Here is a 23,212-nt window from a genome sequence, read left to right on the forward strand (position 1 = left end):
AGTACCACCATAAGTGTGAGGATGTGCCTGGAAGACAACAGTGGATAGAGTACAAGGAACTTTATTTCATAAAATTCATACCGGACATCAAAACATTATGATGCATTAGGAAATCAGCATGGTTGACACATTTCACGAAAAAAAAAAAAAAAATAGCTTGATCAAATTATTATTATGATTGGTTATGATTTGTTGTCCTGTATGGATTTTATGAAATAAAGCTCCTTGTTCTCTAAAGTTTGGAGTGTGGTCGCCCTTCCTTGTACACTTTGCCTGCTACGCCCAGATTGTTGGCTGGACCAGCACCTGCATTTCAAAGAGGGGATTACTTCATCTGGATCGGTGATGCTTTTTCATTACTCATGGGAATTGACTGTTCAGGCTTATATCTACAATGTCACAGAGGGGAGGTTATGTGGTCTTCCCTTACCCAAAAAGCCCCATTCCATTAGCAAGGGCACGGACTTTGTAAATAGGCAGCAAAGAAGCATGGTTTAGTAAAAATACATGTCTTGGGGGAGGAGAGGGGGGCTGCCGAGGCTACGCCCCCCTTGAAGACGTCGTAATGACGAAACGCGTTGGGAGGAGCTAGCCGAACGTCATTGCGTCATACCCGGAAACCCCGGAGGTCGGCCATTTTTTTGGTTGTCTACAAATGTCAAATAACATTGCTACCACATACCGTTGCGGAACCGCATCTGTGATGATAATATCTGCTCGTTTTTATGTATCTGGGTGAGGGCATACCCTATAAGCCTTAAATAAAAGCTGTTTGATTTTAAAGGATAATGCCCTATGGGCATATTTTTTTCAATCTCTCCCTGATTCATGAGGTATAACCATCTAAGGAGGATTTGGCTATCCCCTGTGCACTATACCATCGGTGCATTTTGGTGATTGGAGGGTTTTGTAAAGGCCGCACTTTTTCCCATGGAGATTTTGATCTAACCGGGTCTTAGCGGTCCCATAACCGTTTGCTGCTACACCCCCGCCATCCTCTGGTAAAAATCAGTGTGTGGTGGCTGGGATTTCACTTTCGCTGTGTGCTGATTCACTGTGTGGTGACTACAGGCTGAACATTTTATCACACTTCCTGTGTTTTGATTGATGCTGATCATCCTATTGTGCTTTTGTGATATAACTATGGACTTTATGTCATCATATGTCTACATGATGTTTGGCTTTTTATACAATTAGCGCCGCTCCATGTATTTTATGGTTCACCAGGTGCTTGGTGAGGGTTCTCCCAAAGAGAGACCCCCACTTGGGAAGAGGAAAAAAAGCTGAGGGCCAAGGATCTTCTTCCCAACATCAGAGTTTGCCCTGACAGACCTACACTCTCTTCCTCTGTGCAAAAATGTAATAATAAAGATAAATAGGTGAAAAAAATAAATGAAACAAGTACTATGTGCATCGCACAAGGCGGGCCTTCTGGTGGGTATAGAATTTGCGTTGAGCTAGTCAGAAGGCTCATCTAAGAAGTAGCAAGCGTGACATGACCCTAGAGCCAGTGAAAACTTAGTGGGCTCCCAAACCCATAGTGTTTTTGTTCTGGCACCCATAGGACGCCACCCCCAAGGGGCACATCACCACGAAGAACAAGCTTTATAGTATTACCAAAGCCAATTTTTTTTTTTTGATTACAGTGGTTTAGAGTTAAAATGACTGTCTGGCTTTTATCTCTATATGTGACCGCATCGGGGAGATATTACCCTGCTTTCTATCCCTTTGATGCCAGTTCAAGATATAGAGGAGTGGTTATTACTGGAAGAGAAGAGCAAAGGCAACAACAAAAATAAAAAATAAAAAAAATAAAAAAAAGTTACTAGAAATGTTAACTCTTCCTAACTCTAATAAAAATGTGTTAATGATTTTGTCTGTGTTCTCGCTGGAAAGATTTACCATCACATCTTTTCCCCATAGGGATACAGATGACAGAAGCTCACACTGTACATCATCTATCCAAATAAAAAATACACAATTTCAGCAGGAGTTGGGTTTAAAAAGGGCTGTATAGTGTCTTTGTATGTAATTGCTTCCTATTTTTTTTTTTTTTATGTTCAGTTCTAAAAACATTTAACTATTTTTTTTATTCATTTAAATGTTAAAGTGATTGTAAAAGCTTTAATTTTTTTTAATAGTAAAAAAAAAAATATTTATTAATATTAAAATAATGAACATGTTATACTTACCTGCTCTGTGCAGTTGGTCCAGATCATCCTCTTCTTGGGTCCCTCTTCCGTGGTTCCCTCCTTTTGGGTGCCCCCATAGCAAAAAGCTTGCTATGGGGGCACCCGAGCCGAGCCGCTGCTCTGTGTGTCCATTCGAACATGGATCTGTATGAATGGACACAACATCAGCCCACCCCCCACAATTATTACCTTTTGTATCACTTGACCCTCCCTCTTAGATTGTAAGCTCTAATGAGCAGGGCCTCTGATTCCTCCTGTATTGAATTGTATCGTAACTGTAGTGTCTGCCCTAACATTGTAAAGCGCTGCGCAAACTGTTGGAGCTGTATAAATCCTTTCTAATAATAATAATAAAAAAATTCGGTGACTTGGCCCGCCCCCTCTGTCTCCTGATTGGCTCACTGGCTGTGATTGACAATGGGGGGGGGGGGGGGGGGCTACTGCGCTCAGAAGGTTTTTACCTTCATGCAAAACACTTGTGCCTTTACAACCACTTCAAAGCTGAATTTCATGATAAGCAAATATTGTTTTAATTCATGTGTATTCTTTCCCCCGATCTTGGTGTGCTTTGTATATGTCTTCCAGATCTGTGCAGTAATCCAGTGTGAAACTTCTTCTTGTGTGCAGGAGGTTCCTGTTATAATGACCAATCAGTGCTGCTCTCTCTTCTTGTGCAGGGTGCCCAGTCTTTTGTCTGCATCTCTTGTGGATTCAATCAGAGAGAGACAGTCTGAAAGCAAACAGCTTTTCTTATGTTTTCTCTATAGTAAACTCATAATGCTTTGCAAAACTTTTGTTACAGGTATACTCTATGTTTAAAAAAAAAAAAAAGATTTTAAATGGATGGTAAAAAATTATATAAAACAGTTTAAAAACATTGAGGACTACAACAAAATGGTGCCTGTCTGCACACTGCATATAGTGAGCTTCTTTTAGTAAAAACTGTTTGTATTTGGCCTCCTACCGACTCCAATATGTTTTGTCCAATAGGGGCTTAGGCTACATTCACATGTCAGCGTAGCAATCGCGGGCAGAATCACCGTGATTCTGCCTGCGATCCGGAAATCATTGCAAATCGCGGGACGCCTGTGCGTTGCCCGTGATTTGCAATAGCACCCCAAATGCTATGCGATGTTGCCACGATTTCCGCCTGCCGAATCGCGGTAACATCGCGCAAGAAAAATCGGGGGACGCATGACGCCCAAAAAAGGTACAAGAGCTTCTTAGGGGCGTCATGCGTCCCACAATTTTTTTTGCGCGATGGTACCGTGATTCGACAGGCAGAAATTCGCATAGCGTTTGGGGTGCCATTGCAAATCACGGGCAATACACAGGCGTCCCGCGATTTGCAATGATTTCTGGATCTCTACGCTGACATGTGAATGGAGCCTAAATCGTAGGGGTCTCTATTGGGCGAAACACGTTAGAGGCGGTTTTCCCATGGGTAGCAGACCAACCTGAAGCCATATTTTACTAAGAGGAGCTCATTATATGTCAATACAGTGTGAGGATGGGTACCATTTTGTTGAAGTCATGGGTTAAAACATGGATTACTTCTAGTTTACGTTTACAGGCCAAGAAAAGTGATTCAAAGTTGATCATTGCTTGTTTACCCTGGTGGTACAACTTGGCAGTGTCTAGGATGGAGCTGGAGAGATTTGTGGTTTTTAAGCAGAATTGGTTTATATTTATTTATTGGTATAAAAAGGTAATCTGATTCCGACCTCTAACCACAAGTGCTGCAATAGCTTATCCAGTCTATTAACCCTTTCTCCAGACAAACATTTGCAAATAATATTGGTATTAATACTACAGTAATACTACAGTCATTCTTCTGTCACTACTTTTGTAAAGTACAGTACTCTGCATCAAATTAAGGAGAAAAGAGAAGAGAGAATGAGGGAGTTTGGGAAAGAAAAGAAAGGATGGAAGGAAGGAAAATGAAGAAAGAAGGGAATAAAGGAAGGTGAATAAATAGAGCAAAAGAAGGAAAGAGAGGCGAAAGAGGAAGAAAATAAACAAAGGAAGGTGAATAAATAAAGGTAGAAGGAAAGAGGGGCGAAAGAGGAAGGAAATAAACAAAGGAAGGTGAATAAATAAAGGTAGAAGGAAAGAGGGGCGAAAGAGGAAGGAAATAAAATGAAAGAAAGAGTGGGGAAGGAAAAAAGAAGAAAAGAAGCGAGTTCGACACGTGCAGAATGAAAAAATTTGTTTTGTTTCATTTCGTTATTTATATACATTTGTTTTGTTAAATCTGTTTAATTCGTTCATTCAGAAAATTTGAATTGTTTTGATATTTATTTAAATTGCATTCAAATTTGATTTCAATATCGAATTTATTCTATGCAAAATTCCAAAGTTGGGAAGATGGTTATATTCTTCATATTCCATTGCTTTTTCTATTTTCTATTCTTTTATTTTCTATTCTATTCTTTTCATTTCTATTATATTCTATTCTATTCCAAATTCAAATTTCGGAAAATGGTTATATTGTTATATTCTTTCTATTCTATCATTTTCTGTTGCTTATTCTATTCTATTCTATTATTTTATTTTCTGTTCTGTTCTGTTCTATTCTATTCTTTTTTATTATATTCAGATTTGAATTTATTCTATTTGAAATTCAAATTTCAGAAGATGGTTATATTCTTTCTATTTTATTCTAGTCTATTCAATTTTTTATTCTATTATATTCCTTTATTTTATATTGTATTCATTTTTTTTATGTTCTATTCTATTTTGTTCTGCTTTGCTCTATTCTTTTATTTTCTATTCCATTTCTTTATTTTTTATTCGTTTTTTTTTCTATTCTTTTATTTTCTGTTCTGTTCTACTCAATTATATTCTAATCTTTTATTTTCTATTGTATTCTTTACTATTGTATTCTTTTCTATTCTATTCCTTAATTTTCTATTCTATTTTATTCTCTTCAGAAATTTCTAAGATTTTAAAGATTCTAATTTGATTAGATAATTATTCAAATTTGATTCAAAAACAATTCTAATTTAGTTTAAAATGTTGTTACGTTATTTTTAGATTTTTTTAAATTCGTTACTATTGAAATTTGAAAATTCGGATACATCCAAATTTCCGAATAAAATTAAAAATTTGTCCCAATTTTAATTCGGAACAAAATTAACTGCACATGTCTAAAGGGAAATACCTGTACTAATGTGCCTTAGCAATATGGATTCCTTAACATTTAATCAGAAAGGCACACTCAACAGAAATGTCTGACCACCGTGTGGTAAGGAGGAAGGAAGAAAGGGAGGGATAAAGAAGGATCAAAGTAATGTGAGAAGGAGGGATAGGACCGAAGGGAAAGGAAAGGAGGAATGGAAAGGAAGGAACTGTGTGACCACCCTGTGGTAAGTATGAAGGAAGAAAGCATAGAAGGAAGGAAAACAGAATGGAGGAATAAATGGATAAAAGAAGGATGGAAGAAATGGAAATGATGAAAGGGAATGGAGGGAAGTTTCTATCTTATTCCATATCTCTCTTGCTTTTACAGCAACACTTTCTTGTTTTTTTTTTTATTTTTATTTAGTTTCTTGTTTTTTATTCTGTTTTTTGTTTTTTATTGTTTTTTATGGGTTCAGCCAGATGGACTTGTGTCTATTTTCAACCTGACTCACTATGTAACTATATGTAACTTTATGATCCACTTAATGTGTTAATTGGCAGTTTGATCGCATGGAATTCATTTTTTTTTTTTTCAGAAAGAGGATGGCACAGTGAACAGAGATTTTAAGAAAACAAAGAGCCCAGAGCAGATCAAGGAAGCCTTCCGGGACTTCACACAGGGGAACTCCACGATCTTGGTAAGGGTCCCGGATTCCTAATCTTAGCATTAGGGATCGAACAATTATCGGCAACACCAATATATCGGTGGCCGATATGCACTTTCCCCAATATATCGGAATCGGCCTTTGGATTTACCGATATTGCCCATATTTTTGGAAAGTGCTTGAACTGGAGTGATGCCTGCAGCTGGAGGCATCACCCCGGTACCGGCATCCATAGCCGACGGTCGGCTGTCTTGTAATGACAACCGATGCGGCTGAGAAGCCGCTCGGCTGTCTATCCAAGGAGCAGGAGGGGACGTCCCCCCTCCCGCCGCCTTCCGCGGCTCCCGTCCCACTGGACTGCAGGGCCGCCGAAGAGAAGACACCACATTCGGCTCTGACCGGGTCTCCATTTTTTTTAATTTGGCGGCCCCGAGTACCCGGAAGTGATGTCATGACAGCCAAACTTGGCGTTTTGAATGCTTTTAATTGCAGAGGATGGGTTTGGGGTCTTTTAGACCCCCAGATCCCTCCACCACAGTACCTGTAGACATTAAAAAAATATATATCGGTATCGGCGTTAAAAAAGACAATATCGGTCTATCAATACTTTGCATGCAGCCATTGTGTGGAATGAACGCACACCACACATATAGACTAGTACGAGTTTTTCCTTCAAGAAAGGGTTGTGATTTCCTGACATTGTGCTGGGGATATGTGATGCAAATAGTGCTAAGCTGAGTTATTTTGTTTTAGCGCTGAACCAATATCATTCTTCAAACCCAGAAAGACTCACACCTCTCCTTATTTTACCTGTGTCTACAGACGTTGTACCTGAATCGCTTGGAGGATATAAGAACCACACTAGAGCAATCACCTTTCTTTAAGAGCCATGAGGTGAGCCATGTATATGTGTTGTTATAATTTCTTCCCTTATTTGTAAGACACTGACATATTCCACAGTACATGGAACCATTTACATCACCCTCAACCCAAAGGAGCCTACAAAGTACCGTTCCCAACAAAGGCACATAGTGCCCTTGGGTTATCGAAAGAAAAGTGAACCAGCTAGAGAAAACCATGATGTTTCTAACATGAGTTTTGATGTTCCAGCCTTCCCTCCAGTTGTACAGGAGCCTATACAGAACTTTGAGAGGGGCGGCAAATTGACTCCCAAGATTTTTTTTCCAGCAGTTTTGTGTTTCATAAGTTTGCGACGCGTTATGGGTGGCATTTGCCCATCTCATACTGCCACCCATAGTACAAACTGATGAATATGAGAAGGCGGAGCTTCTCCTCTGGAGAACGTCCCTCATGTGATTGTGGTGTACGGAATGCCATCAGCGCATTCCATCTCATGCAGAGCAGGCTGGATCTTCTAGGGCAGTGGGCACGGCAGACACAGGTGCGACAGGAGGACTGAGGACAGACAGTGGGTGTTTGGTGGACTGGTCCAGTGGTGAGTTATGGAAGAAGATAACAGTATACATAATATTTTCTAAATTTTATATTTATATAAAATAATGGATGTGGGGGCCTTTTGGTGGGCATGATTTTTTTTTTCGGGGGGGGGGGGGGGGTGGGTCATTCTTGGACCCAGGTTCTCAATGTCTTGGGCTAGCCCCGATCAGATTGCAACATTATAACTTTGTAGCAAGTCACAAGGTAAGAGGATACAGCAGGATCTGATCTGTGCCAGACATTTTTGAATAGTGAGCCAAAATCCCAGTCCAGGAAATAGATGCTGACCCTGGAGGATGCCTGAACCAAAATTGTTCTGTCCTTCAGGAGAGAAAAGCAGATGGAGGCATTGTCAGGGGAAGAACAGTGATCTCTGTGAGAGATTATAAATACCTGGAGGTCCATGCAGATAGTGCTTTGGGATTTCAACCTGAGGACCCCAGTGCTAACCACTAAGCCACTGTGCTGCCCTTACTGAGGCTTAAGGTCCATTGTTGTGATCTGGTTAGTGAGATTTATGGACGAATACCTTCTTTTTTTTATTTTTTTTTTGTCTGTTGTGGAATGCGGTGACGTTCCTCCAAAAATACAGCGACTACTAATCTTGAAAAGCTTTGCTCGCTGACATAGCAACCGCACCATAACAAATATGGTTTAAGCTGATGAAAATGAGAGTTCTCGCCCGGCTCTGTGTTTGTTTACATGCACAAGAAGATGAATGTTCCCCGGTCTTCAGAGACATGGGAAGGTTTCCCAGACTTATGCCAAGACACTCGTCCCTTCAGAGAACTCCAGAGAGGGTCATCACAAGTCACCATCTCCCATAGATCAGAGTTCACGCTGCTTGACTGGAATGTTCCATCACCATCACCACAGCTAATTATGGCCGTTTTTTTGCACCAGAAGAAAATTAAATATAGCCGAACATTTGTTACAAATGGTTGTATGCCTCAAAATAGCTTCAGCTTGAAATACATCCAAAACTTTCCTTTAGTTTTAGATGGGGCATGAAAGGATTTGAACCTTTTTCAGGTTTTTATGGCGGAATGTTTCTCCACCAGGAAGATTTCCCCTCTCTTCCAATGCTGGTGATACATAGGGGTTGATTTACTAAACTTTTTTATATATTGTGTGTTGGGTGATGGTAACAATTATAGGATTTGTTTTTGATACTTATTGATGTCCCTAATTGCATTAAAGTGGAGTTCCACCCAGAAGTAGACCTTACACTCTTTTGTTTCCTCCCCCCTCCAGTGCCACATTTTGCATCCTTCAGGGGGGAGGGGGGAACGAGTACCAGTTTTTGACAGGTACCCTTCCCCACTTCCCGGGATACAGCGCAGTGGCGCGGTCCCTTGGAAGTTCGGCTCCCTCCTCCGCCGCCGAGCTTATAGGAATGCACAGCACGCTTCTCGCAAGGCTTCACTGCCGGGTTCCCTTACCGGCAATGGCGGCGGCAGCACCCGACAGCCGATGGAAACATCAGCTGCGGTGCCGACATCGCTGGACTCCAGGACAGGTAAGTTTTCTAATATTAAAAGTCAGCAGCTACAGTATGTGTAGCTGCTGACTTTTAATTTTTGGAGGGGGAGGGGGGGGGGCGAGGCGTAACTCTGCTTTAAGTCAAACTAATAGTATTGCCTGAAGTACCTGCTTTTCTTGCTGGGAATCTTTCCAAAATGTTTTTCACATTGATTTACTAAAGGCAAATAGACTGTGCACCTTGGAAGTGCAGTTGCACTCGGCAAGAGCAGATGCTCCAGAGCTTAGTAAGTCAGCAGAAGCTCTGCTTACTTCTATTATCCAATCACGTGCAAGCAAAATTATGTTTTTTTTCCACTAGGACAGAAAGTAAGGGAAAACCAATGGAGGCACAGACAGCAACACCACAAAAAGATCCAACAATTTCCCTGTCCAACCAAAACTATCAGTACGGTTTGGTTTGCCATTACAGTAAAAAAGCAAACCCAGCCAAACCTTTTTTTCTCTTGCTTTTAGTACCATATTTCCATGATCATATTAATTATACAGATTTGTAGATTAGCAACTGGAGGGCAAACTGTAATTCACTGCAGGGCTGATTGATGCAGCAACATCCACACTCCGCAGTGCATTTAAATTGTTTTTACAAACAGTGCTGTCAGGCATTCTTGCTCTGGCAGGGGGTAGTAAGGCACAACCTAGGCTCAGCATTGCTGATTTCTGATTGGTTGCTGGATATTTTTGCACCACTCCACTCTTGGTTGAAACGATTAATTCCAAAAAAGTGAACTTGTATTTCAGTTTTTTGCTCACATCTGCCTAAAGGGGAATACTTTTCACTTTTTTCATCATGAGAAAACGTTCTCGATTCTCTGTATACTCCCTTTCCGGGTGCAGCACATTCATTGTTAGTGCCATTAAAGAATGGCTGCAGGGGTAAAATGTCTTCATTCTGATCCAGAGATGCCAAAGGCTGCACAAGGCTCTCTGCCACACAAAAGCATTTTCCCATTTGCTTTATTTAATGTCACCAGTGTACAATCTGTTTGCTTATTTCACGTGCACCTAGAAAATAAATAATTCACAGCATGTAACGAGCAAGCCTGAAATCGAGGCTCTGCCGGGAGACAGTCAGCGGGCTATATGGTCAAGTCTTGTCTTTTTGTGTACAGCCAGGGTTGGTGACTAATATCATTACACAATACAGCAACAGTATATATATATATATATATATATATATATATATATATATATATATATATATATATATATATATTGTTTTTTTTAAAGTTCCATTTTTTATTATTAAAAACTATTCTTAAAGAGGATCTATAGTCTGCTCACATAATTTGTAGTAAAAACATCTTTGCCATTCTGAAGCTTAAAGCGGAGTCCCACCCAAAAGTGGAACTTCCGCTTTAGGGAGTCCTGACCCCCCGACATGCCACATTTGGCATGTCATTTTTTGGGGGGGGGAGTGGGTACCTAGTTTTGACAGGTACCCGCTCCCACTTCCGCTCGGAGCGCCGCGGCGCCCTGAGCGGAAGTTCTCCTCTCCCCCTCCCTCCCTGCAATCTTCTGGGACACGTCAGAGGTCCCAGAAGATTGCCGGCCAATCACGGCGCGCAGCGCAACTCGCGCATGCGCAGTGGGTACCCGGCTGTGAAGCCGCAAACTGTAACAGCCGGGTGCCCACAGCAGTGATGTCGGCGCCGAGGGAGAGGATCGAGGCTTCGGGCGGCCGCATCGCTGGACCGTTGGAGAGGTGAGTAAATGGCTGGAACTCCGCTTTAACTCCAACCACTTTGCATATTATTTTATATTTATATATACTGTGATTCTGTACTTGCCATAAATGCTGCAGAAATCTCCTTCCACTAAGTCTGGCTGCAGCCATTTTAACTGTGGGCAGCTGAAGCTGCTGACAGTTCACTTCCTGGATTTACACAGACACACAGAGGCACATAGACACATATATACAGACACATAGACATATATGCAGACACACACATACACATATATACAGACACACATAGACACACATATATATGTATATATATCTCTCTTTCTCTCTCTCTCTCTCTATATATATATATATATATATATATATATATATATACACACACACACATAGACACACATATATATGTATATATATATATATATATATATATATATACACACACACACACACACACACATATATACAGACAGACAGAATCACACTACCGCTTGCCTGCACATTTCTCCTCTCTTCATAAATACTCATGGATCTCTGCAGTCTCCTGCTATCTCCGCCCTCCTCCAGCCCCCTGCAGACTAATCCCTCCTTCCTTGCTGGAAAACTCTCAGGATAGTTAGAGAGAGAGAACTGTGCATCATGTCATTAGCATAGGCTAATGACCAGACAAGAAAGAGGAAGTGGGCTGTATAAGGTATTTACTGGCAGAAAAAAAAAATGTTTTACTATCCAAAGTCAAAACAACAAGGGCAGAGGATTTAATAAATGGAAATATGAAAAAATTATGCTTTAGGCTCCGGCCCAATGACTTTGCTAAGGCTGAGATTATTCTTCAAACTGTAAGGGGGTTAAATTACTGTACATACAGGATAAAGCAGGCCATACATTAATCAAAATTCGGCCAGTTCAGCAGGGACCAGCCAAATTTAAAATTTCAATATATGTAGAGCTATCTAGATCTATCTTGTGTACAACAAGCCTGCTGGGTTTTTCCTGACCGATCAGTGCCACCGGCTTTAGCTGGCAACACTGATCATTCCCAGCTGACAGAATACAATAGCTCACCAATGATCAGACTGGCACTGACACGCCCTTCCCTGCACAGCCATTCACTGGGAAGATCAGTGTACTTCTGTTTCTCCTCCCCCAACTCTCTGAGCTTCTTATGCAGCTAAGAAAAGAGGGTATCACTTTTAAAAAAGGGGAAAAAAGGTTTTTAAAAACGTTTTATATATATATATATATATATACAAAACTGTTTAGCCTTTCATTTCTATAAACTGAATGGGATGTTTTACAAGGTGAGGGTTTACATATACTTTACAATCACTAAGTAAAAACCAATGTAATTCAGGGGCTATAAGGATCCCCCTTCGTCAGGTTTATAAGTATATGAAACAGGAAATCTAATTATCATCTTATCCAAAAATATTTTTTCAAGTACACAAAGAATAATACACAAAAATTACTATTATGATTAAATTGATAGAAAATTGATAAAAATTATTATGAGGTCAAGAAAAATTAATGCATCAAAGATGACAAATATATTAATTATAAACTACAACTATTTAGTCTTCTCAATCTTATACAATCAAAACTGCCACAGCTAGTGATGGTATAAGAGCTACACACATTTCTCATGGTATATTCAATTCTGCATAATTAGCACGTTGGCTTTTCCTCTGTAATTTTAAATAAAATACCATTCTGGGCGCCAATGATAATGGACACTTGTTGCATGTATAATATTCAGGTGCGACTTTCATGTAACTTTTTAGAGTTTACATTGCAATCTATGGCACTCAAGTTGCATGAAAGTTGGACCTAAGTAGTGCAGGAACCTTTTTAAAGTTGTTGCGATTTTAAGTTGCACATATTTGAACAGTTGTCATTGAAAAACATGGCGTGCGACTTTTCATGCGACTTTAGTTTCAAAAGTCACATGACAAGTCACACAAGTGCGAATGGAGCCTTAGTATGCATGAGAAAAACTATCTGATGCTAGGGCCAGGCAAAAAGCTAAATACAGTTATATGCTGAAATATTTGTAATTTATTATAAACCTATAGCTGGATCCAACATTTTTCACATTTTATTGTGACTTCTGATTGGCCGGTTTGGTTTCTGCCCTTTGCGATGCACACTGTGTTGCGTTAAGTCCGTTTATTCACTGAGGTCGCTCCTGCAGGAAAGCGATGATCATTATCTCTCTAGCAGGCGATGCTCACCGATTCGGTGGGTTGTTCTATGGTTTGGCTGCTGCGCGCCTGTCGTGTAAAACACGTGCGGTTATGGTGCTCTCTATTCCAGAGGTCTGCTGCCTGTGCACTATGGCGTGCGGCTAAATACGGCTCTTTGTTAAAACAAAATGTATTTTATTCCTCCTTCATGACTCATCTACTCTACAACAAAAGGTCTTATTATCTATTTATGAGTGTTAATTGTTTTCTCCTTGCTGCTCTCAGGAGCGGCGTGAGTGCCAAGTACATTCGCTCAGGGGATACAAAGATTTGGAGAATAATTGCTTATTGAGGCTTACAGAATGGCAGAAACATGAGGATGAATTTACTTAATTAGGTTCTCACTGGAGCGGATGCGTCTTCTACATGTTCAAAGGGACATTATCCTGAAACACGACTAAAATGTTGCCTTGAGCTTCCAAGATGCACTTGGTTGGAAGTTTAATAGAAGTTAAAGTGTTACTAAACCCAGGAGCCTGCATTCACTATATCTGGTCTCCCACAGTACACAGAACATGGAAATCCAATTATTTTTGTAAATATAAACTACTAAATACCTTTTCTCTTCAGCAGTATATAGCAGTCTTGTGACTTCTATCAGTGCCTGGTTAAAGCTTGTAGGAGGAGTGTTCATTCTGTGCTATCTGTCCTATGAGGCTGCATGACCCCTGACCCTCTGTCTGGACAGTGTTGATTGGCCCTGTGCTGATCACATGCACTCTCCCACTCTGCGTGTGAGCACCCGGGGACGGGGGCACTTTAAAACTTTTTTTTTTTTTATTGTTTATTTTATTTTTATTTTTTTATCTTTACAGTTTCCCTTTCATTTTTTTTTTATCACTTTTATTCCTATAACATCCCTTGTAATAGAAATAGTGCTTGACAGGTCTTCTTTATGGGGAGATCTGGGGTCAATAAGACCTCAGATCTCTCCTACAGGCTAGAAAGCCTGAAATAAAAAAAAAAAAAAATCTCGGCTGTCCAGCTGAGATCCCCACAGTATTGACAACTGCCAGGCCGAGCGTGATGTCATAACGTCGCTCCCTGGCCTCCAAGAGTCATAGAGACTCTATGGTGTACTTCCGCTGACGGCGGATTCCCTCTCTGGCTCACCGATTGCATGGGTGAGCTGGTAGAAGCACCGGAGGGCGGCGGGAGGAAAGGGGGGGGATGTCCCCCCTGCCGCCTGTAAGAACGATCAATAGGCTTAACAGACGCTAAGATTGTGCTTATGGTGCAGGGAATCGCCGGCGGGAAAAATGATATCTGAATGATGCCTGCCCGCCACGTAAAACTGTGGCGGGCAGTCAGTAAGTGGTTAAAGTGGTTGTAAACCCTCACATATAACCAGTGAAGTGACTGGCATCAGGTGATACACAGAGATGAAACAAATCCTCCTACATAAGTTGTACCTATTTATCTGCAGGGCTTTCTTCTTTACAGCTGTTTAAAGTGCTGAATTCTAAAGTTTGTCGGAGAGAGTTCAGAAAAACAGGGGCGGAGAGCAGAAGTTACACACTGCAGAGCTCAGTGAGGAGAGCACTGACAGGTGATTGGAGGGAAGGGACACACCACCTTCACACAGCACACAGGAACAGAGCTGAGGCTGTCAGTCAGCTGCAACTCCCTACCCCGTCCCCTTTTTTCTCTTGGTGTCGGGAAAAATTGTCAGAAGTGATTCATGCTGATAGCAGAGGAACAAAGCAGCAGACAAAAGTGACACTTAGTGTTCTTAATTAAAACAAGTACACACTATCGAGGGATATGCTTTGTTCATATTTCATGTTTGAGCTTTTTCAACCACTTTAAGGTGCCGTGAATGCTATTGCATCTATTGCATCTTGATAAATCAAAGCCATAAAGTTATTTTTTTTTAGTAGTCAGCGTGTTTGCAGAAGCTATAAATTCTGGACATTTCTCATGATTTGTCTCCCTGCAGGTTATTGGGAGCTCCCTGCTCTTCGTCCATGACAAGAAGGAGCAGGCTAAAGTATGGATGATTGACTTTGGCAAGACCACCCCGCTGCCAGAGGGCCAACTCCTGGACCATAGAATAGCCTGGGTGGAAGGAAACCGCGAAGATGGATACCTGATTGGACTGGACAACTTGATCAATATCCTCAGAGAGATGCCATGTGAGGAAGACAACCATTAAAGTGGACTTCCGACCCCTCACTGACACTCCTGGAATGCACTACAAAACACTTTTATCTCCCCCCCACCCCTCCGCCTGAGTGAGGACGCTGCAGTCTGGAGGGGCTCAACCTCCTGCTGTTATAGGGTCAAAGAAAACTTGTTTTAAAATGGAATCTGTGATTTTAAGTCTTGTAAATAGGTACTCCACAGAACAAAAAAAAAAAGACTATTTTTTTAAATTCTAATTAAGAAAGCAGAAACAAAAATGCATATAGAATTGCAGCAGGCTTATCTTTGTTTCGTCTGCTTTTTAATCCCTTTTCTAATTATCGCTCGTTTTTTTAAAACTCATTACTGCAGCTGTCGGGTTCTATGAGCAAAGTTTATTTGCCCTTCAAGAATGTGGAGTCTGCCATTTTGTCATGTGACTATATTGGGTGACCTTAAATACCAGTTACGTCATTGAGGCAGAGCACTTTAAATATTCACAAGGCTGCCATTTATTGTAAACTCCTATATGTAAAATATTTTTTCAAGTGTAAGATGTGGCCTGGCTGAGTTTCCCATAATTACCAAGCAGATATTAGCTCTGCTTTTTTGATGTTAAAGAGTAAAAAGAGTAGAATCCGGTTAGTAACTACAAGTGACAAACATTTTCAGAAGACACATTATGCTTAATGTTTCAATCACAAAAAAAAAAACATATACTGTATATTAAAGTGCCTCTGTCGCAAAGGTAAAAAGTGTTAAAAAACACGACCTGTTTATATCTACCTATCCCACCTTCCATTCCTCTGATCTTTGCTTTCTTACAGAGCAATGGCCTCTTCAAATCTGACAAATTTCTTAGAGTGTTGGATCCAGGAGTGTCAACTATGACGTCTCTTCTGGTGGCTGTAGCTCTTGAACAGAGCAAAGATGGCAGCAATGGGTGGCATATTGGGTGATTATAAACCATCGTCTTTGACATTTTTAACCCAAAAACAGAGTTACTTTAAAACCTTAAACAAGCCAATTTTTTTTTCTTGGAGTGGAGTCTCTATATGGCACTTTTCCACTGCAAGTTACGGCTCGGCTCTACTCGGCCCTGCTTGGCCCGGTTTGCTTTTCCACTGCTGGTACCACATGGTACGGTGTTGGAACGGTTCGGTACAGTTTGGTAGGGTTTGCTTTTCCACTAAAGTAGTACTAAAGTTAAGTGGTGGGATAACAACGATTCTCTGACCAATCAGTGGCTAGTAGTGACTGCATGCAAAGGATTGTGGGATATGGTACTGGTATGGTACCTCTTGGAACCACAATCGAGGTAGTACTGTTTTAGAGAGCCGTACCGTTTTGTTCCATGTAGTGGAAAGCGCCGCCGTACCGCACCGAACCGTTCCTACACCGTACCATGCGGTACCAGCAGTGGAAAAGCACAAAAGCGAGCCGAACCGTTGGGTTCAATGCAGTGGAAAAGCGCCTTAGCAGGGCCACCACTGGTGGTACAACTCAGAAGCTTGAAGGTGAGAGGTTTGTGTGCATCATGGATACATCTTTCATCTCACTTATAGACAAACAGAATCAAAATCTTGATGAAGGTTGTAAATCTTCCTCTCTTTACTAGAATATGTTTTTTTTTATCACTGTTACCCTTATATTCTGTTTCACTGTGACTAGGGACCACAAAGGTTTGCTTATATCTGACGTTCCTAAACAATAGGGAGGTCTTTCTACATGCCTCAACATTTTACATGGCCAAGTATTGCTCCTATCAAACACAGTAATAGGTCATTATCTTATATCATTACAAAAATGATACTAGGAACATTCCTCTTCCACATAATAAGCTATGATGTCACATTGAGCTTGGGCAGCTCAGTGTTATTACGACAATCCGCCAGTAAATTTTGGGCTGACCATCGACTAAAAAATAAATTTGGCTTTGGCAGAACTCCCAAGAGAGGATGTGGGGGCAGGAGGAAGAAGATAATATGAAGGACAGAGGAGAGAATAGATTTTGCTCAGACCCCAGAAATACAGAAAAGTCTTTGGTTGTTGTACTTCACAGAAAGGGAAGCAGCCATTTTGTTCCCCATTTCTAAAAGCTAATGTTAAAGTATAACTGAAGGCAAAACTTATTTTTTTTTTTAGGTTTGGCTAGAGTGCAGAAGGATTAGAGCACCTGTCGGGTTTTATTGCTCTGTGTCCCTGTTAAGGAGATCCCCCTCTCTATTTGTCCTGTTTACTGCTATATATATATATATATATATATATATATATATAAATATAAATATATTGAAATGGAAAGTAAAAAGAAAAAATCCCAAATTTTGGGTTGTCCCCAGAAAAGTAGAAAAGGGGAAATCTTCCAATGGGGATTTCCTATCACTTCCTGTTTGGCTATGGAACTGGAAGTGATGGGAAAACTCCACAATGGGACAGAGATGATGAAAACAAATCTAACTGGGGTTAATAGTCTCACTTATTCTATCAAAAAATGAAAAAAAAAGGTTTTCCTATAGTTCTACTTTAATTGGCTTTGGGTTTGTGTCAATGGACAGATGCAGTTTGCTTTGGCATCAATTTAAGCACTTCTGAGATCATTTGGAATTCATATGTTTGAACCAACATTAATATATTTATATATATTATATAGATGTATACTGATCATCAAAATATCATCTATCCAGTTTTAGTCTTCAAAATTCTCATCATTTTTATGCTGTATATAATCATATAAAATGCATAGGGAAGAGGTAGGGCTACTGTCAAGTCTTTAATAGATGTCTGCATTTCCATCAAAGATATTTTCTCCTCTCTTCCTGTTCTGTCTGACATCTGGACAGGAGTTGAGAGGACACATATGGCCATAAAACCTGACAAGGTTCTAAACCGCCCCACTCTACTGGAAAATGTGTGTGAACTGTTCTGCTTAAAAACGGTGAAATGAACAGAAAGAAAGGAGAATGCTTCCAAATGGGGACACAGATGGCAATAAAAAGTGCCAATTCATGCGGGCTGTCCGATCAGGTCCGCCTGTCAGTTTTTCAGGCAGACCTGAATGGACCTGGCAGTCTCCCCTATGGAGTGGGGGATGTCAGCGGACATATCTGATCATATCCGATCCTGCCCGCAAAATCCAGACGGACGGTGGTCTTAATTTGCATCCGTCTGGTGGATAGGTTTGGATGAAAACAGACAGACGTTTCCATCCAATTTCCCCATAGAGGAGAGCGGGACAGTGTCTGTGTCAGCTCTGCACAGCGGAGTGGACAGGACCTGTCATCCGCCTGCTCAGCAAGGATCAGCAGAGTGATACCCTGCAGAGCAAGCGGAATCTGTTGCACGTCTAACCATTCCAACCATTTATTCCAACCATTCGTTCTAACCATATTTCAAACCATTTGTTAGTGTTCTAACAATTCCACTTATGCAAAACAAAAAAAAAATTGGGCAGTTTGAATTTGACATTTGGTTGCCAAAGCTCATGCAATGCTATACATATACAGGAAGAGTGAATCTAGAATTGCAGTGTCACCCGATAATATTTATGCCCAGATACATGTTTATTCCAAAGAAAAATTGTTTTGAGAATCCAATGCATTTCTGGGTCTGTACTCCACCCCTTCATCAAGGCTTGAATGTAACTAAAAAGATGGGCTAAATGAAAAATCTTGCCCTATGTAGCACCCGCCGCTGCCAAAATACACTGATCAGTGGCTCCTGCTGCAAATTGAGGAACATTTTCTAACGTGTTGACAGAAGTTGACCAATTGACCAACTTCTGCTTGGTGGGACTGCTAGACACTGATTAAAATTCAACCAGCCCCTAATGAGCAGGCCCGATTTCAGTGAGTATAAGGCCAACTTCACTAGTCCTCATCACGAGCCAGCCTGTAGATTCTCCATAGTCATACCACCGTGATATCATTGGGTGATAACAATACAAAATTATTATATAATAAACCTCCAGGGTTCCAACGCCTTTAACCATCTTTCTTAAATAATATTTGCAGGAGATGGCAGTCCTTTGCTCCTAGCAGTTAAGTAAGGCTGAATGTTTATAAAGAGGCCGCAGATGTAGTTTCCTTGTGTCAGGACTGAATGGCTGCCCTTTAGAGCTTCCTGACCTTGTGCGCTTTCAGGATATCCTCAGCTCAGCATTGTGGTCATTATACTGATCCATCAATGCTCATTAGAGGATTTCCGGGTGACCCCGCCTCATAGAACAGCTGAGGGATCACTGTCTCTGTTTATGATTATTCAGGAGAACAATGCAAAGGAATTCCAATGAGCTTCCCTTCATTTTTCAAGGCATGTTCTTCTTCAGCCTTCTATCGCAGAGTCCCTGGGTTCCTAATAAAACGAATCTGTCACAAATGTACCAAAACCTTAATGTTATACAGCAGGCTGAAACTCCTTTTAAAATCGTACTGGATACTGGGTAATTGCAGTATCGTTCATTTTCCTAGCTTTTTAAAGCAGAGCCAAATACATATAGATACTGCTTTACCTAAGGATTTAGGTTGACCACAGAGGCGTAACTAGAACCTTCAGGGCCCCGGTGCAAGAAACCATGAAGGGCCCCCTGGCCGGGGCCTTCCCTTCAAGCCTGCGGCTCTTACCACTGATCCTGGGGCCCTTTACTCTAGTTGCGGGACCCTTTATTACGGTCCTGCAGCGGGACCCTTTCACAAGTTCTGCAGTGGGCCCCCTTCCTGCCATCTTGGGGCCTCCCCAGGAGAGGGGAGGGAGCACAGTGGGGGGGGGGGGCAGGGGAGCACACAGGGGCCCAGAGACAGCAGAACACAAGTGAACTGTATAGGAGGAGTGGTGGGGGCAGCACACACAGGAACCAATCTCCTACATTTTCCTTCTGCAGCTACAGGAGGAAAAAGGAAGACAGTGATTACTCTACATGCTGCCCCCGCCGCCCCTCCTATCCAGGTGTACAGGGGAGCTGCATGGGGCCCGGTTGCAATTGCAACCCCTGCAACCCCTGTAGTTACGCCCCTGGTTGACCATACACGTTAAGATTTTTCTTCTCTGTAGGCTGAGTAAGAAAACTCCCTTGATTACCCCATCCATGGTAACAATGTGGATAGATAAAACTGCAGTGCAGGCTACGTATTACATTTTGGCAGCTGGCACCAGTGGCTATTCGAATATCTGATCAGTACCTGATTTGTGCCAGTCAGTGCTTGCATCCTTCCACCTGGCACTTTCATCAAAGTCGAATAAAAAAATCAACTTTTGTTAAGTCGCGGGTGCCAACAAGTCCATACACAGAACAAATTTTAATAGATTTTGAAGTTAAATTTGTGTATGGCCAGGTTTAATCTCACACACATTAGTGATTTACACATCCCTGCCACTTTGCCTTGCTAGAAACATTACAACCCTATTCACTAATTCAGATTGCAGCTTCCTGTGTCACCTGCCTTATAATTGGACAGTAACTAATGAGGACCATAGCATGCTCCCCTATACTGTAAGGCTGGCCATACATTATATAATTTTCTTACATTTTTCTGTACAATTTTCTTTAGATTTACCTTCAACTATGTAGTACAAAGGTCTGCTTTATAGGATACAATTAAAAGTGTTGTTTGGTTTTGACCTCATATATGGTTTTTGGTAAATCTTACAGGAAATTGTCCCAATAATTTGAACATGTTTGGCCAGCCTAAGTTACCTTTACCCTTTAGCTTACAGCTCTGTTTGGCAGCACATCCTGAAGATCCTGATTGGCTCACCTCCCACTCTCAGTCTGATTTCTGCTGTGCACTGGAAATATAATATGAACACACATTTCAGACAATTTTTCAAGAATATTTAAAAAAACATGTAATGCACCTAATGTATAGCTGGATTACCATGTTTGAAAGCATTTTTTAGGTTCATCTTCCTTGCAACCCCATCCTTTTTGGTAAAAGAGAAGTATGGACACTTTTTTGGCCATACTTCCCTTCTGGGTCACAGGAGTGTACTTATTTCTGCACTCGTTTGATCCAGATTTAGCTGACAATATGATAAAGTCGGCTGTTGGCTGACATCACAAAGCCGGTCCAGGCTCTGGAATGATCCCAATTTTAAGGGACTCCACCCCCCTCCACAGCTTGGTCTTGGTCTTAGAGCTGATGGGGGACAGCTGCATCATCAGACTAATGCTGCAGCCATAATCTGTAGGTGACTACATATTTTTTATTTCCCACACTTCTCCTTTAAAACCGATCACACAATATACAATCAAATTGCTCAATATATTTTTGGATTTACCAACAACTGTTCCTTTTGGCAAATTGAAGTTGCTGAACTACAAATCCCACCCCTTACATTAGGGTCCTCATCAGAGAACCCTTTACATCAGGTTAAAGCAGGGAACCATAGGCTGCCTCTGCTGACCTGAATCCTCAATCTTTGCCCACTGGGGATATTCCACTGACCCTAGCTGTGGGCCCGATAAAATGTTGTGGTGGGCCAGATCTGGCCCATAGGCAGTAGTTTGGAGACCACTGATCTCAAGGCAAAAGGAAGCTTTGAGGGGGAGTAAATTTGGGTCATACCTGGACATACACCTTAAGTTTGCATTTGCTTTTTAATGTATACTTTGTTTTCGCAGCAGGTTGCAGCTGAGCCTATGGAATTCTCTGTTTGAATCTAGATTCCATGGACAATGCTGTGTCTGTAGTCTTATACGGCTGCAAAAAAAATCTGAACAATTCCCACATTGCACAAAAAATACTTCAAAAGTCATACATAATGGAACAAGATAGATAGATAAATAAGTTAATAAATTTTATTCCTACTGTACGTATAATTATTTCACTTTTTTTGCCTTATAATATGTAATATTTACCAGCGGTGGTGTGATGCTTAGGGTTGTGTCTGCAGCACGTTTTTTTGTGGATTTTGCATTTGTTGTTTTATTATCTTTTGTATCTATTGTCTCCCACTATCTAGCTTTTTTTCCAAGTTTACATTATCACATGGAGAATAGCCTAGGTGTCTGTATACATACATCTATACATTAAAAAGTGCCTTATCGACTTGCTTTTTTTTTTTTTTTCTCTGTGTAATGTTTTTTAAATAATATTTATTTCATTTTTTTTTTATTGCACAGAACACTACAACTAACTGCATGGCATATGATGTGTTTTATATTAATGCTTTAGTTGTGAGTTTACAGCATGGCATGCCATTGTCGCTTGTTTTGTTACATATACACCTTGCTGCCTGTACATAGAGGTTATGCTGGTCCCCTTGGAGGGCTGAAGGGTTGACTGCGTGTTCCTTTGCTGTGACTGTTACCTGGTACATGCTTCCGTGTGACCACATTGTATACCCCTACAATGGGACACCAATGCGGTGCCTCCAGCCTGGTTTCTTAAATAAAGGCGTACAACATCATTTTCTTTTTGTGATTCTGTTTTATTTTCCAGATTTTGGATTTATTTCAATTTTTTCCATAAAATAAAATAATATAAATAAATAAATAGTTAAACCGCATTAACCTTCCTAGTGGTATTCCCGAGTGTGGCTCTGGGTTAAATTTCAGTGCCAAAAGCGGTCACCCCGAGCCACACTCGGGGTACCGCTAGGAAGATCGCTGGATCCTGGTAGAGGGGTTACTTACCTTGTCACCGGGATCCAGCAATGTATCCCGGCGGTGTGCGGCGGCGGATCTTCCTCCGGATGCTCTGTGTGCCCCGGCTTCCGTCTCCTGCGACGTGACATTCGCAGGGGGGTGGAACTGGCGGCAAATTCAAAAGTAAAACACACCAAACACACTGATACATTGCAAAATAAAATAAATTCATATTAGTTTGCCCCCCAGTGCCCTTTCCTGCAGTTTTACTGTACTTTGTATGTATATATACATATATATATATATAAAATATATGTATATATACAGTGTATATATATACAGGGCCGGTGCTAGACTATTTTACGCCCTAGGCGAGACCAGCTACTCTCGCCCCCCCCCCCCCCCAAAAAAAAATAAAACAAAAAGGGAAGGGTTTAAAAACTCCTCTATGTCATATTCAGTGACCCTGATCTGATGGTTCCTCCATGTAATTCTTTCATACCCAGTGACCCCCATATTCCTCCATGTCACACCTAGGGACCCTAATGTTTCCCCATGTCACATTCTGGGACCCCAATATTCCTCCACGTTGTGCTGTTATA

General features: G+C 41.1%; 1 protein-coding gene across 3 annotated transcripts in view; it reads left to right on the top strand.

Moving 5' to 3' along the window:
• ITPKB (inositol-trisphosphate 3-kinase B) overlaps positions 1–15,720 on the top strand; it is a 185,358-nt gene extending 169,638 nt beyond the window's left edge. For all 3 annotated transcript variants that reach the window (XM_082252554.1, XM_082252556.1, XM_082252555.1), the window contains exons 6-8: positions 5,912–6,013; positions 6,803–6,874; positions 14,844–15,720. In XM_082252554.1, the coding sequence (XP_082108680.1) occupies positions 5,912–6,013; positions 6,803–6,874; positions 14,844–15,059 (390 nt within the window). In that variant the 3' untranslated portion in view covers positions 15,060–15,720. The remainder of the gene's footprint in view (positions 1–5,911; positions 6,014–6,802; positions 6,875–14,843) is intronic.
• The last annotated feature ends 7,492 nt before the right edge of the window (positions 15,721–23,212 follow it).

This window comes from Pelophylax lessonae, assembly GCF_965119305.1.
Source record: "Pelophylax lessonae genome assembly, chromosome: 3".
Lineage (NCBI taxonomy): Eukaryota > Metazoa > Chordata > Amphibia > Anura > Ranidae > Pelophylax > Pelophylax lessonae.